Below are 15,522 nucleotides of genomic sequence, written 5' to 3'. Positions count from 1 at the left end.
TCTTTCTTTCTTTCTTTCTTTCTTTCTTTCTTTCTTTCTTTCTTTCTCTTTCTTTCTTTCTTTCTTTCTCTCTTTCTCTCTTTCTCTCTCTCTTTCTTTCTCTCTTTCTCTCTTTCTCTCTTTCTTTCTCTGTCTCTTTCTCTCTTTCTCTCTTTCTCTCTTTCTTTCTTTCTTTCTTTCTTTCTTTCTTTCTTTCTGGTATAGCATATCAGAATTCTACTCTTCTTCTATACCAATTTGTCTCACAAAGGTAGTTGCAAGGTTTCCAGTGTTTAAAATTGTAAACTAAACTTGTTCCATTTCTTATTGGTGATTTAACTCAAACAAAGTTTTTCTCTGAAAAAGGTAATGGCAATAGCTTCTTCTCACTACACTTTGTCATTTGTGTTTAATAAGTGAGATTATTAACCATTCTAACTATTCACACAGGAAATAACAAGGGGATGAAGAATGTCTGTTGTCCAGAAAATGATCATGCTGTTAGATGCATGGCTCATTGAGCTGGTCCACAAATATCTTACATTTTGGAAAGATATCAAAAGTCAACAATGAGCTAGGCTTAAAATTGTACAGAAATTGGGTAGAAATTGGGAAGATCACATAGGGCCTTTAATGGCCCCAAGCTTTTTCCAAAAACAAAGAACTCTGTTTTTAATGCTTATAGTCTTCTGGTGATGCTACATAACTCTAAAGCTTGGGATACCATAGTCTCTGAAGAAACCTCTCACAGAACCTTTCCCCCTCCCCCAACTCTGTTCAGGGATGGCTCAAGCACTTATGATACATGAAGTCTCTTCTATCCCTCTCAACTGCTAGTGCCTTCCTTCTCAAAGTACTTTGTATTTATTTTTATTTATTCTCTTTTCACCTAGATATCAGTGCAAATAAATAATAATGAATCTCAAAAAGTGGTTATGTTATTCAAATTTGTACTGCATTTTTCCATTGGACTGGAACCAATGACTACATTTTACATAATCATAACTTCAAATAGCTTGAATTCATAAACATGACCACTTCATGGGATTCACTGTTCACACTAACTGGGACTTGGCAGTATATTTATTCTGTATATATGTCCTTGATGTCCATTCTCTACACTCCCAGAAATATTAGCTCATTATTGATATAGATTGTTTGATTTGTTATATTTTTATTCTCAAAATTTAGCAGAGCACATCGAGTACAGTAGGTGCTTAAGAAATATGCTGAGTGATCATTAAAATTGCAGGTCATTCAAAGGACACTGGAGGCATATGAGAGCTGTTAGCAATCTGCAGCATGCTACTTATAAAGGATTGCACAGTGTAAAGAGTCTCATCCAGAACAAGTACAACTAGAAGAAGAGGTAGCCTGGCCACGTGTTGAAAGCGAGGAATAACCAAGGGACGAGGCCACTGGCACCAATACAAGTCAAGAGGCCTAGAAGAAGGAAGACCTCCAACACATTGGATGGGCTTCCTGAGAAGGACTCATGGGAGGGCATGGACGAGAGTCCCCCAGGAAGAGGAGAGAAGGCACAAATGGATTGAAATCTGTACCCATGGAGAGAATGCCTGCATCAGTGAGATCACAGATCCATCAAAATGAAGATTTTAAGGCTGCAGATCCCTGGGCTTCATCAGTATGTAGGAAAATGAGACCCAGAATTGGCACCAAATGTGGTTCACTACCCACTGAATATGTGATCCCATTGATGTGGACCCTCCCTTTGGTGAAGATCACAACTATTCCATGCCTTCTCATCCTCAGCAGGTCTTGTCCATGTTCTTCCCTGAATCCTCCCTCGAGGACCTACCCAATGTGCTAGAGGCCTCCCACTAACTTTTTCAAATCCCAGCTCTCACATTCACTAGCCATGTGACCTTGGGCAAGTTATTTTCCATCTCTGGGCCTCAGTTTCCTTATCTGTAAAATTAGGGGTAAGGGTTGAACATCATCCCTAAATATTTATCTATTAAATACTGACCATATGCTTGATACTATGGCGGGCAGTGAGAATTCGAAGACAAAAATGAAAAAGATGATTTCTGTGGTCTCTTCCATCCCCAAAACCTATATATGCTTCTGCAAAATGGGAATAATAATAGCACCTACTTCCCAGGGCTATTGTGAAAATACAATGAGACATTTGTAAAGCACTTTGCAAACTTTAAAATACTAGATATACACTATTGTTGTTATTGTCATTGTCTTCATCATCATCATCATCATCATCATCATTGCCTTCTTGGATTAACACATTTGATTTAAAAGATCAGAAGAACCACAAATTTAGAGACAGAAGAGGTCTTAGAGGTCATCAAATCCAACCCCCTCATTTTAGAGAAGAGAATATCCAAGATGATCATGATTCAGTGATTTGCCCAGGGTCATGCACCTTACAAGTATCTGAGTCAGGATTTGAACCCAGGTCTTTCTGACATCAAGTCCGGGGTCCTATTCTCTATATCATGCTGCTTCTTAAAGCAAATATAATGACATCCATTCACAGATTTTTTCACTATTCCACATCCTGTTGGCCCTGCTCTAACCACTTATCAAGTTTTTCCTCCATTCCATTCAACAAGTATCTCTTAGAAAGTGACATCCAAAGTTAGCTCAGAAACAAAAAGAAAACAAAAAGTAAAAGACCCCTAGGTTACAGGGGAGTGGTGGGTGTGTTGGCATATGTGTGTCTGTGCATGTGCATCTGTATGTGTCTGTCTGTCTGTATATATATATATATATGCATGTATGCATATGTATGTGTGTATTTATATGTCTGTGTGCCTTGCGTATGTATATGTATGTGTATATTGTATGTATATATATGTATTGTGTCTATGTGTCTGTTTATTTGTGTGGTGTATGTACATATATGTTAAGTATATATGCATCATGCGAGTATGTGCATGTGTGTGTGCATGTGCATATGAATACATGTGTGTGTATGTGTGTGTGCGTGCAGAAGTGCCTAAGCCCTTCCAGGGCTGGGAATCCCTGCTTGTGCAGCTGTGCCCACATTGATCTTTATTTGACAGGCTTTCTACAACCCTATTTTAAACCATACTAAGAAGTATCACAATATTTGGAGGGAGCAGCAGCACGCCAATTTAGCTTTATTTTTAGCTAGCTTTCTCCTGAAATGGTGGGTTATTTTTAAAGCTATTAACTCTGCTCTTCCAGTGTTCTCTCATTGGGCATGCTTAGAATAGTGCCTGGAACATAGCAGGTGCTTAATAAATGCTTGTTGACAGGACTAACTACAAGCAGAAAGAGACAGACAAGAACATAAGATAGATATGGATGTAACGTTGAATTGGGAGAGGTTAACACAGAACAAGTGTGGTACTTACTTTCAGAAAATGAGTTTGGAGTTTCCCACAGTGTTTTCCTCTTTGTTCACTGGAAGGGGAATAGAGCAGGTCTTTGGCTGAAATCCGTGCATAGGCCACTCGTTTGTTACCGCTGAGCATCCAAATGAAGACGTCAGGGATCGTATGTTGTGGCTGTTGGGATGACAAAAACATAGAGCTTTAACCACGTGGAGTGGCCTTGGATGAACCAAATGGTTCGATGTTGTCTCAGTTCTGCAACTAACCAGCTGGGCAATCTTATGTAATTCGTTTTACCTCTCTGAGCCTCAGTTTCCCTTTCTGAGAAATAAGGAGGTTGGACTTTTTAATGTCCCTTCTCTGTGAGATAGTACTTCTTGCAAGCACTTTCTGATGGAGGCATGAATTTGAAATACTTATTTTATTAAATCAACAAGGCAAACAAAATATACCTTCCCTGAGGTAAGAGAACCTTGGGACATGGACTATGACTGCTTTTAAACTCCAGTGTGCCAATCAGATCATTCAGGATATGAGGTTAAGCACCTTGGACAAGTCATTTGGCCTTTTCTTCCCAAAGTTTTCCATCTGCAGAATACAGTCATTGTCTGCTAGTTTTCCAGTTGTCTTACTAAATACTCCAATTGAATTGACAGTTATTTACTGATGATCAAGTTAATAATGAATACAGGAAAAGTTTGGCCATGGAATATTCTGGAAACTATTTAAACCAAAATACAGACAACAGGAGCAAGGAAAACATCGTCATTTGCTCCTCCAGGAGGGAGTCCAGGTGGCTTTCTGAGTGGATACCATACCAGGCACACTTCACAAACTGCTTTTTGTTGCATTGAAGAGCGGCTTTCCAAGTGAGAGACATGATGATTGTTGAGTATTTTAGCTCCATTTTAGCTCATTATTCAGGAGTTTGACTTGATTGCACAGACAATTAGACTTAAAAATCTATTAAATCTAAGCAGTGATGGATAGCACCCCTACCAAGTGGCCTGCTAAATGAGGCCTTGCCTGAAGTACTCAGCTCTTTACCAGTGCACTCATTAAGTGAAAACACACAGGTTGTCATAATTTATTCTCTTTATCTTCAGAGCTCAGTGGAGATGCTGCATTTTATGAATCCTACAATATGCTTGAGAGGTCACTTTGGCACCAGTTACCCAGGATTCTTCTTGGAAGTAGAATCTGAGGCACTGAAAAAGTTCAAGAAATTCTAAAAGGATGTGGGATCAGTAAGTAACACACAGAACCATCATCAGAACTCAGAGTTCCAAACATCTGAAGTTATAATGAAACCCCAAATGCCAAGGGTCTGCCTCACTGCTCATTACATTACTCAGGGATGAGGCACATGTGCAAAATAGTCAAGTCTCAGTCTCAACTCACTACCCAGGAAGCAAAATAAGAGTCAGTTGTATTATATCACTCATTCAAGAATATTATGAGATTTATCAGATATGATTCTGGAATGAGAACTAGCCCACTAGCCATTAGACCACTAACCATTAACCACAAAACATTAACTATCCCAAATTATAATGGGCAGCCTTCAGAAGTGGAGAACTCTATTCTAGATGTTCCACAGAAAGCTGGATGACTACTTATTTGTAATTCTGTAGTGAGGGGATTCCTATTCAGGTATGGGTTAGAGTTGATGGCTTTTGAGGTCCTTTTCAATTTTGAGATTCTGTAATTCCCCATAGCATTATTTTGACTATCTGTATATGTGTATATCCCACATAACCCTTAGTTTGGAAAATTTCTATAAATTAGCAAGCTTGATGAAGGATCTAGGACACCTAATCGAGTCAAATATGGAATCATTTGCATTATACAAAGCCTACTGAGGAATACTGGGCTTATACTTTGTGTGAACATATGTTTGTATGAACATATATATGATACACATATATACCATGTGTCTGTACATGTGTGCATAGATATAGATAAAGGAAATTTACCTTCCATAGGTGAACATTTTATTTACTGAAAAATAAAGGAAAGATAAAAGACATTTATTTGAGAAACACAGGTAGAAGCAGCTTTAGTAGAAATATGATTTTGGAAGAAAAGTGTTTGAGGAGAGACACAGAGTCCTGAGAGAATCTAAATGAAAAGAGTCCCTCAGAAGCAAAAATACTAGCTGATAATAAATAAGACTTCAGTACGTTGTTTCCCAGCAGTTGATTTTCATATTTTAGGACTTTGGTGTTTTTGGCTGGGAAACTGAATCAAAGAACTATTTGGAGACTATAAAACAATTATACATTGACTATTATATCTGACAGAAATGTGGATTTAAGGTTTTTCAAACTAAGAGACAAATCACTACATATGAGAAGGTCCTGATTTGAGGCAAGAGAGAAATGAGGAGTCATATGAGAAGGTGGAGTATAAAAATGTCTTGGATGCAGAAACCACATACAGGAGCTTTTAGATAGAAACTAACAGAGATAAGAAGTTAACAGAAGCAAGGTAGAGCAAAGATGGAAGATGATGATAGCAGCTGTTTGGAACTGAGTCCAGCTAAGATAAGCTGACTTGAGACAGACTTTGCAGTTGTTGCAGGGAGCTGGTCTGATTGGAGGAATGTTGTGATGCTGTAAGCTGACTTTAGAGAATAATGTTATATAGAAATTATATTAAGTTTGAACCCATTATCTCTAGACACTAAGATGATATAGGAGAGAATGTGGCCCTGAGGTGATGGAGGAAAATGCTTTTACTTCTGTTCTTGATATATCTTTCAAGCAAATATCCCTGTGTACAAGTTAATCGATGTCAAGTAGTTGAGCGGAAAATGGGGTGTGCCCACTGGAGGTTAATGGTGGAAGTTGTGGGGAAGAAACTCAAGAAAAAATACTCAGTATGCTGCCATAAAATGCACAATATGTTGTGTTATGATTTTTTGCCCTCTCTAAATAAATATTTTATGATTAAGAAGTAATGGTGTTATTTTGACTTACTTATTTAAATGGAGAAGGACTAAGAAGCTATAGATATAAGCAGTAGGTACATTACCCCAGGACCATTAGAGTTAATTTTAGTCATGTGACAGCTCCTTTCAGAAACAATCACAACCTACCAAAGTGAGTTCATATTGTGATAAGAGAGCAAACCTCTGCCCACATGCAATGTAAATCAATTTTATAAAATAGCAATGAAAATGTTTTCTTTAATGGGGGCTCACCTCATCAACCAAGAACCGGATTTTGTCCACAAAGTTCTGGGCTTCATTAATCAATTCATCTATAGACATCTTCTTCTTTTGCTGCTGGACAAGTCCTTTTGCATCAGTGGCCATTGCCTCCTACCGTGGGAAGAGACTGTAAATATTTTCAATACGCTTTACAAAATAACTACATTAAACCATTTGTCCCTTTTCCATGGCTTTGATCCTTGCCATTCCTTCTGACTAGGCAGAGATGTACATGGTCAGTATCAACAATCCTGACCAAATTAAAATGTAATTGGGAGATAAATAAGTAAAAATATAATAGAATGTAGATAATGTTAATATGTGGCTTTTTAAGTCAATTTGTGGCCATGGGGATCCTTATGTATGGTTTAGGGACCCTGTTTCTATTTAAGTTTGATACTACTGCTTTAGGGGCAACTAAGTAGTATGGTGTATAGAATGCCAACCATGGAGTCAAAAGGACTTGAGTTCATATCTGGCCTCAGACACTTATTAGCTGTGACCTTGTATAAGTCACTTAACCTTGTTTGCCTAAATTTCCTCATTTATAAAATGAGCTGGAGAAGGAAATAGTAAACCACTCTAGTATCTTTGCTAAGAAAACCCTAAATGGGATCACAGAGACTCAGACATGACTAATCAATTAAACAACAACAAAACCATGGCATTAGAGGGCCTCTCCCTACATTTTTGTCAGCTAAAATCCTACCCATTCTTCAAGACTCAGATCAAATGCTGCCTCCTTCATATAGTCTTTGCTAGTACATTCAACTGAATGTGATCTCTCCCATAAGGGATATAGTATTAGTACTGTTATTCTCATTTTATAGATGCAGTGAAGTAACTTGCCTGAGATCACATGGCTATCAAAGGGAGAATTGGGATTCAAATTCAGGTATTTTGACTTGAAGACTACTCTGAGTCTCTCAGACCTTACAAAAAGGTGGTTGTACTAATGCTATGCACCACTTCAGGCTTTGTCAAACATTTTTCTTGCCAAGAGTATACTTTCTATTAGTCCCTGGGCTTGTGGGACTGTGGATCTATGCTCATTTTCATGGTTGACTCAAATAATAACTCATATTCAGATAGTTTACAGTTTACAAAGTGTTTTCCTTAACAACAATCCAATGGGGTAAGTATTCTTCATTTTTCTGATGAGAAAACTGATGCTAAAAAAGGTTAAACGCTGGCCTCTTCGTCACACAACTAGTTAAATGGTAAATGAGATTCGTTGTCCTGGTCTAACTCCAGCATCCAGGGCTCTTTTCCACTATACTAAACCTGCTTTCCAAATGGTAAATAATAAATAGCATTTAAATTGTGTTCTGAGGTTTGCAAAACATTTTATAGCATTTATACTTTAGTAGCATTGTAAGACTGGTGCTTTTCTTATTCTCATTTTACAGATGAGGAAACTGAGTCTGAGAAAGGTTAAGTGAATTGCCCAGGGTCACACAACTAATAGGTTTCTGACAAAGGATTCTAAGTAGTCTAACTAAACTCAAAGAATCATGTTAAGGTCAAAATTATATGAGCTTAAGCCCTGTTCACTTCACACAGTATGACCCCAATAAATAGTTATCAAATTGACTCATATCTGGAACCCATGCAAAAATGTGCCTTCTTAAAGGTATTGTGGGTATTATTTCCACTTTACAGATGAGGCTTACAGAATTTAAGTCATATGCTCACGGTTATTCAGTATTTCAACCCATGTCTTTCTTGACTCCAAGTTCTATACTGTTTTCACTTCACTACCCTGACTTTAATGTGCCTGTCAAATGAGGGAATTGGATAAGACAATCACTAAGCCCTCTTCCAGTTCTAAATCTATGACCCCGTGATGAGATAAATGAGGTTAATTTAAAAGTCCGTGCTTTAATTTCATAATATAGGTAGCATTTTCACAGACCAGTTCTTGCCAACATAGCTTGAGTCGTTTCTGGTCCAAAGTGGTCTGGTTCAACATTTTGGGTTTCTTTTCTGCTTCAGAGATGAAGGCACTGTAAATAAGGAATGATGATATAGAAGGATGGTTAAGGATACTTATTTCATATTATTGTCAAAAGTTTGTGAATAGGTTCTCTGCTATATGATAGAGACACTGATAATGGGGTAGAAGAGAGATTTTCAATTTGATATTAAATAACAATGAGTCAACTTTCCTAAGGAAGAAAACACGAATCTGAAACACTGCTCAAGCATTAAATTAGGTTTTAATAATGACTTTTTTTTTTAATTTTCTCTTTCTTCCCAAAGTCCCATGGGTATCATTATAATTACAGTTAATAAAAGTGGTAATCATAGACTTGATACAATTTTCCTTCTTTCTTGAATTGCAAGATTGCATTCATCTGGCCCTCCTCTCCACTGACTCAGCTCACAATACCTCCGTTCCTTGATCATTAGTTTCTTGAGCTGCTGAGCCAAAGAAATCATCCTATGGTGACTAACATACTCAAGTAGATCCATAAATCTGATCCATTTGGTTGTTCCTTCCAACTATGCAGATCATAACCTCCAAACCAGTCCATCCTGTGGAACTCTTGCCTATTTTTCTGACATCTCAGGGTTATTAGTGAAGTACACAGTCTGTCCAATAACTGTGCCTAGCTCTTGCCGCCTGACCACCCATTTTCTTTTCCAATCACCTGATGAAATCCTTTACTCTGTTTCTTCAAACTTCCTGATTTTTTTTTTGTGTTGCAATCTGTTCACACCCACCACATGCCTTTTCATTGCCCTTTAAGTGAATCTCATTTTTAATCTGTCAAAGACTATAATGTTTTATGACTCATAGCCATATAGCAGCACTAATAAAATTTTGGTACATAAAAACTGTGTCTTTGTTTCTTAGAAAAATTAAAAGACCTTTGCAATTTCCCAAAGTTTATCCAGTCTTCTCTTTGATTCTTGGACCAATTTATTGACCATTTATACTGTCTGCCCAGGATATTTATATCTACATATGTATACATATATATACATACATGTATAAACATGTTTGTATATGTATGTATGCATATTTGTGTATAGATGTATATATTTCCTGTTTGTGTATATATATAATCTATATACAAATATATACACATAAATGCATGTAAATTTATTGTACATACATCTATAAAATATATATATGTAAACATGTGTATATTTGTTATACATAAATGTGTGAACATTTGTACATATGCATATGAATGCATATCTTGGGCAGATACATACAGACATATCTTAGATATATGTACATGTATATATACATATATCTACCAATGGATGAATGCTATAGGTTGTAATGTGCCATAATCTGGACAACAGACTTTCATGTATTTAGTTTTTCCCCTTGTTAATGATTAGAATGAACTCTTTTGAGTGGTCATAGATCTCTTCCAGAAGATTCCGCAGTGTCCTGGGGCTAGGTGCAAGCAACATAATACTGTACAATCAGAAGCATCACTAGCTATATGGAATTCCTCTTCTAACTGACCTCTATTCAAGATTTCCATAATGGTGATGAATACCTTTGGTGAGCATATATACTACCCTTTGAAGCCTCACTTGATGTTAGTGAGCAAAGGGTTATTAGATGAGGTTATCTTTGTTGTTATATCTTTCAAAGAATCTTAAATAATTTTGATGGATGGATGGAAGACATCTTGTTTGAGTAAAGCCTTTAAATGGAGGCTCTACTTGGCTAAATAAAATGTGTGGGTTTTTTTTTAACATAATCAACAAATATAGTAGAATTATACACACACACACACACACACACACATATATATATGTATATTTCAGTCAGTTGTGTGAGGATAAAGATATGGTCTACAGTGGCATATTGCTTGCAAAAAGCCTGCCTATTCATACTATCCTAATCAAGGATGATCTAATGTGCATATAGATGATTCTCAGAAAAATTTTATATAGATAAAAATAGCCAACATTTAATAGCACTTTAAAGTTTGCAAAACACATATATTATCTCATTCAATATTCACAGCTCTGTGCTTTTATTCTCTCCATTTTTACAGATGAGGAAACCAAGGTTGACAGATGTGCAGTGATTTGCCTAGGATCAAACAGCTAGGAGACATCTGAAGCAAGACTTGAACAAGACTCAGTCTAGCACTCTTCTAAGCTACCTAGCTGCCTCTAGGAAAGTATATAGATGGGAAAGTAGGTGTACAGGTGAGTGGCTGATGCAGTTACAAACATCACAAAGTCTTTCTCTGATGCCTCATTATGGCAAGTAGGCAACTCTGAGTTCTTAAAGGTTATGGCAGTAGAGGACAAGCTCCAAAAAAGGTCTGAAAAGGATTCAAATATAGGCTTGGTAACAGGCTATAGATTGTCATTCTGAGGACAAACCTGGCTAAACCTGGAGAGAGTTATCACTAGTAAGCTGGCTACTTGGGAATAAATTATTTGGCCATAACAATCCATGAAACAAAACTAAATCAAAAAAAAGATATGGTCCTAAAATTGTACGCAAAATAAAGTTCTATACACTCAATCCTAGGTTCTATTAATTTACAAAATCAAAATTAGTAATGTATTCCTAATTTTTTTAAAAAAATGCTACATTGGAGATCTTGGAAAACATGGTGATAGGTTTAAAATTCAACACAATCCATCAATGCTTGACATCCTCCTACTTCATCAGCCCTATATATGCTGTGAGGTGCCCTTAGATATAAGCTTTGAGCCATCTTAAGTAAGTAGTGCTGCTTCTTTTTAAAAAAGAAAAAGAAAATAATGATGAAAGAGAAGGGAGGGAAAGAAAGGAAGGCTATTTGAGAGCTGTGAATGGGAGCTCTGAAAGCCTCTCAGGCTGCTATTTTTAGTCATGCAGGACTCAATCTAGCTCTTGAAAAGTCAGATTACCAACAAGACGGATAAGAAGACAGTATAACTGCTAGGGAAAAAAATCCTAATTGCAAGGGGTATGCAGGCAATGCATAAAGAATGAGATGCTCTCTATATCTCCCTTCTTTCCTTCTCCCTTTCTCCCCACCCCAATCCTACCACCAAAGTTCATACCAATACTATAAAAACAGATGTTCACATATAGGACAAATCCAGTTTCAGTAAACTGCAAAGGACAGTCCTAAGTCTCTGAGAGTTTTGTTGTATTGACAATGCCTCGAAACAAGGCAGTAGTTGACAAATGCTTTGAAATGTTGTAGCTATAAGAAATTTTTCATTTATATGTTATTTGATACAATGAGATCTGTTTCCAAAAGCAAGGATTGCTAGAAATGTTTCTTTGGCATAATCACATTGGGAAACTATAGAAGACAATATCCCCCTTCTCTTCTCTGATACTGCTATAGGCAGTATTGGCCTCGATCTCTTCATGCTTGGCCTTCATGCTGGCTGGTCTGCCTGCCACATGTCTCTTCCCACTTCAGTCCATTCTCACTGGCTATCCCTCATGCCAGGAATGCTCTCCCTCCTCATCACCTCCTGGATGCCCTGGCTTCCTTTCAGTCCCATCTAAAATCTCATTTTCTACAAGAAGCCTTTCCCAGCTCCTCCTTATTCTAGTGTCTTCCTTCTGTTAATTAATTCCTATTTATCTTGTGTATAGGTTCATTGTATGTATTTGCTAACTTGTTAACAAATTATTAGATTATTAGATATTATAATAATTATTAGATTGCATGTTCCTTGAGGGCAGGAGCTACCTTTTGACTCTCTTTGTATCTCCAGTGCTTAGCAGTGAGTGTCTGACACATATTAATAAATACTTATTGACTATTTCTAGAACTCAATTTTCAGTGGTGCTCCTGTGATCTGTTGAGGGTGGGGCATACTTAGATCCTTATCGTCAGTTCTCCTCATCGGTATGGGTCCTCCCCCATCTGGTGCCTGCCTTAGTCCAGCCACACATTTCAATTCCATTCAGTTCTGGTCTACATCCTTCCATATGTGCTAGAAGCCCTCTCCTGGTTTTAGTGTTTTAAAAATATATCTCAAGAGTAACAATGTTATGCTCACACTATCTATTAATGGTCTTTCATTCTTACTATGTGGTCGTCCTTATCTTATTATGCATGCCCTGAGTGAGAGAAGTCATTGTTAAGTCCCTTAGTTTGGGAACTGTCTGAAGGAGTGAGGAGGATGAACACTGTCACTGACTAGAAAAGCTTCTTTCTATAGTCTTGGAACACACCATGCATCTAGGAAGAGTCATCAACCCTGGGCTCTGCCCCAGAAGGCAGCAGAGATGGGGTATTTAGCCAGTTTGGAAAGAATCATAGGATCATGTTTGGAAGGGACCCTCACTTTAAAGATGACAAAACTGAGATCCAGAGAAGGGAATGCCTAAGGTCATACAGCAAGTCAATGGATGAGCCAGCATTTGAACCTGGAGAGGCAACACTGATGAACAGCTAGGATGCTGGACTTGGAGTCAGGAAGACTTGGATTCATGTCTCATCTCTGACATTTACTAGCTGCATGACCTTTGGGAAATTCGAAATTCTCTGAGCTTCCATTTCTTCATCTGTAAAAAAGAAATGCGTTGTACTAGATGGGTCCTAAGGTATCTTCCAGTTCTAAGCCTATGATATGATGATCCTGGGATTCCAAATGTATCACTCTCTGCACCATGGTCACTCACTAGAAGCCTCATGAAGGTGACAGCAGTTAGCTGTGCAACTCTCTTGGCCCCTGATTATGGAAGAAATTACAGTAGATGGTAGTGCTGTTCAGTTGTTGTTCAGTCTTTCAATTGTGTTCAACTCTTTATGATCTCATTTAGGGTTTTCTTGGCAAAGATACTGGAGTGGTTTGCCATTTCCTTCTCCAGCTCATTTTACAGATGAGGAAACTGAGGCAAACAGGGTTAAGTGAGTTGCCTGGGGTCACATGGCTATTAGTGTCTGAGGCGAGTTTTGAATTCAGAAAGATGGGTCTTCCTGACTCCTGCCTGACCCTTTATCCACTGTGCTCCCTAGATGCCCGAGGAATACCTTAGTCATGTCCAGATACCATAGATAGCCATAAGAGGTGCAATAGGTTCTCACCATACTGTGAGGTATAATCAACAGTACTGCAGCTCTCTTAGTTTATACATGAAAAGCCCTACCTCCTGGGGTAAGCCGGTGCTCAAAGGCTTCTGAAGCATAACCTGGCCCTCAGGTCCTCATTAGATGATGTGGCTAATGTAAAAGGTTAACACTCATAACAGAGGTGCCTGTGATCATTAAGCTCTACAGTCTTCTCTTGACTTACAGAATCAAATATCTGGAATTGTAAAGTACTGCAGACTCCATAAACCCCATCCTTTTACAGAAGAAGAAACTGAGACCCAGGGAAATCAAGCGATTTGTGCACAGTCACACAGGCAGTAAGAATCAGAAGTGGGATTTGAACCAAGGGTCTCAGACTCCAGAAGCAGCTGTGTTTCCATCATAACAGAGTCAGGACTATGGATAGGTAAGGGAAGCAGTTGCTTAGAGTACAATATACAGGGTGGTAAAAGAGGTCCCTTCTAAATGTCTTATGAATGCATGTGGCAGCTAGGTGGTTCAGTGGTTAGAGCATCGGGCCAGGAGTCAGGAAGACTCATCTTCCTGAGTTCAAATCTAGCCTCAGACATTTACTAGTTGTGTGACCCTAGGCAAGTTGCTTAGTCCTGTTTGTCTCAGTTTCCTTATCTGGAAAATGAGCTGGAGAAAGAAATGACAAATCACTCCAGCATCTTTGTCAACCCAAACGGTGTCATGAACAGTTGGACACAACTGAGACTACTGAACAAAAATAACAAATGAATGCATGCATTTAAATACTACAAAATTTCATTCCTTATTTCAGATAGAGATTTATTTTGCATTAAGTCAACTGTCATGGATAACAATGGAAGCTCAAAGTCACTGATGGAAAGTAATATGTAGCTTGTCCCCTCTGCCCTCCCAATCCACTGTTTTGGGCTTTTTTGCTGCTCTCTAATGCACTTATCATGTAATATTGTGTATTATAGTTCTTTGTGTATCATGTCCCCCTAATAGGCTGTGAGCCCCATAAGGGCAAGGATGAGTGTCTGCACCTTCCTCAGTACTAAGCACTGTGTTCTGCACACTGCAGGCACTAAATATATGGGTTTTTTTTGCATGAATGAATATAAATATGAGTGAATGTTCAAACCTTATCCTGGTTCTGAGCATCAGTGGTTATGGACTGAAGGGAAGAGACAGATTATTTTGAATGATAAAGTGGTTAGCTTTCCAAGGTGCTATTTCAACTTTGTGTGTTGGGTGAGATCCGCTAAAGCCCGGCTCTCTCTGCAGCTTCATCTTCAAGAAGGTGGCCTGGATTTCTAAAAGCTATGCTACTGGAGTATAAGCTCTGATAGGTCTGACCAAGCTGGAAAAGCTTCTAGTAGAGGTTCAACTACAGATTGTCCCTGGAGAACCAGCTTAGCTTAACTATGTTTAGAGACATTCATGAACAGAAGGCTCAGCACCAGGTAGTGAATTATTTGTTGGTTGTGGCAAGTTATTTGACTACCTACTAAGGACGGAGGGTTTTCAATATACCTCAGAGGATAATAATAATAATAATAATAATAAACTATTATATATCATCATTATAATAATAACATAATAGCTAGCAGGCATATAGTGCCTTAAGGTTTATAAAGTACTTTACATTTGTTATCCTATTTGAGTTTCACAACAACTCTGGAAGGAAAGTACTATTATTATTCCCATTTTATAGATGAGGAAACTGAGGCTGAGAAATGTTAAGTGATTTGACCAGGGTCACACAGCTAAGAAGTGTTTGAGCCAGTAAGTTTTCTTCCTAACTCCAATTACAATACTCTATCCACCTAGCTGTGTAGTGGAATACACAGAAAGGGGAATGGCCAAACAAGGTGTGATATATGGACATAATGGAATATTATTGCAGTGTAATAAGTAACTACCATGAGAAATTCAGAGAAACATAGGAAGACAATATGAACTAAAGCAGAGTGAACCAGGAAAA

General features: G+C 38.0%; 1 protein-coding gene across 1 annotated transcript in view; it reads right to left on the bottom strand.

Annotated features, from left to right (window-relative positions):
- Nucleotides 1–15,522, bottom strand: part of LOC114030668 (fer-1-like protein 6) — a 193,435-nt gene that overhangs the window by 118,844 nt on the left and 59,069 nt on the right. Inside the window, exons 15-17 of the mRNA XM_027845519.1 lie at nucleotides 8,447–8,537; nucleotides 6,523–6,642; nucleotides 3,339–3,491 (exon numbers count right to left, since the gene is read on the bottom strand). Of these exons, the coding sequence (XP_027701320.1) occupies nucleotides 3,339–3,491; nucleotides 6,523–6,642; nucleotides 8,447–8,537 (364 nt within the window). The remainder of the gene's footprint in view (nucleotides 1–3,338; nucleotides 3,492–6,522; nucleotides 6,643–8,446; nucleotides 8,538–15,522) is intronic.

Source organism: Vombatus ursinus, unplaced genomic scaffold, assembly GCF_900497805.2.
Source record: "Vombatus ursinus unplaced genomic scaffold, bare-nosed wombat genome assembly UNPS02014973.1, whole genome shotgun sequence".
NCBI classification, from domain to species: Eukaryota; Metazoa; Chordata; class Mammalia; order Diprotodontia; family Vombatidae; genus Vombatus; species Vombatus ursinus.
This window is presented reverse-complemented; position numbering and strand designations above follow the sequence as displayed.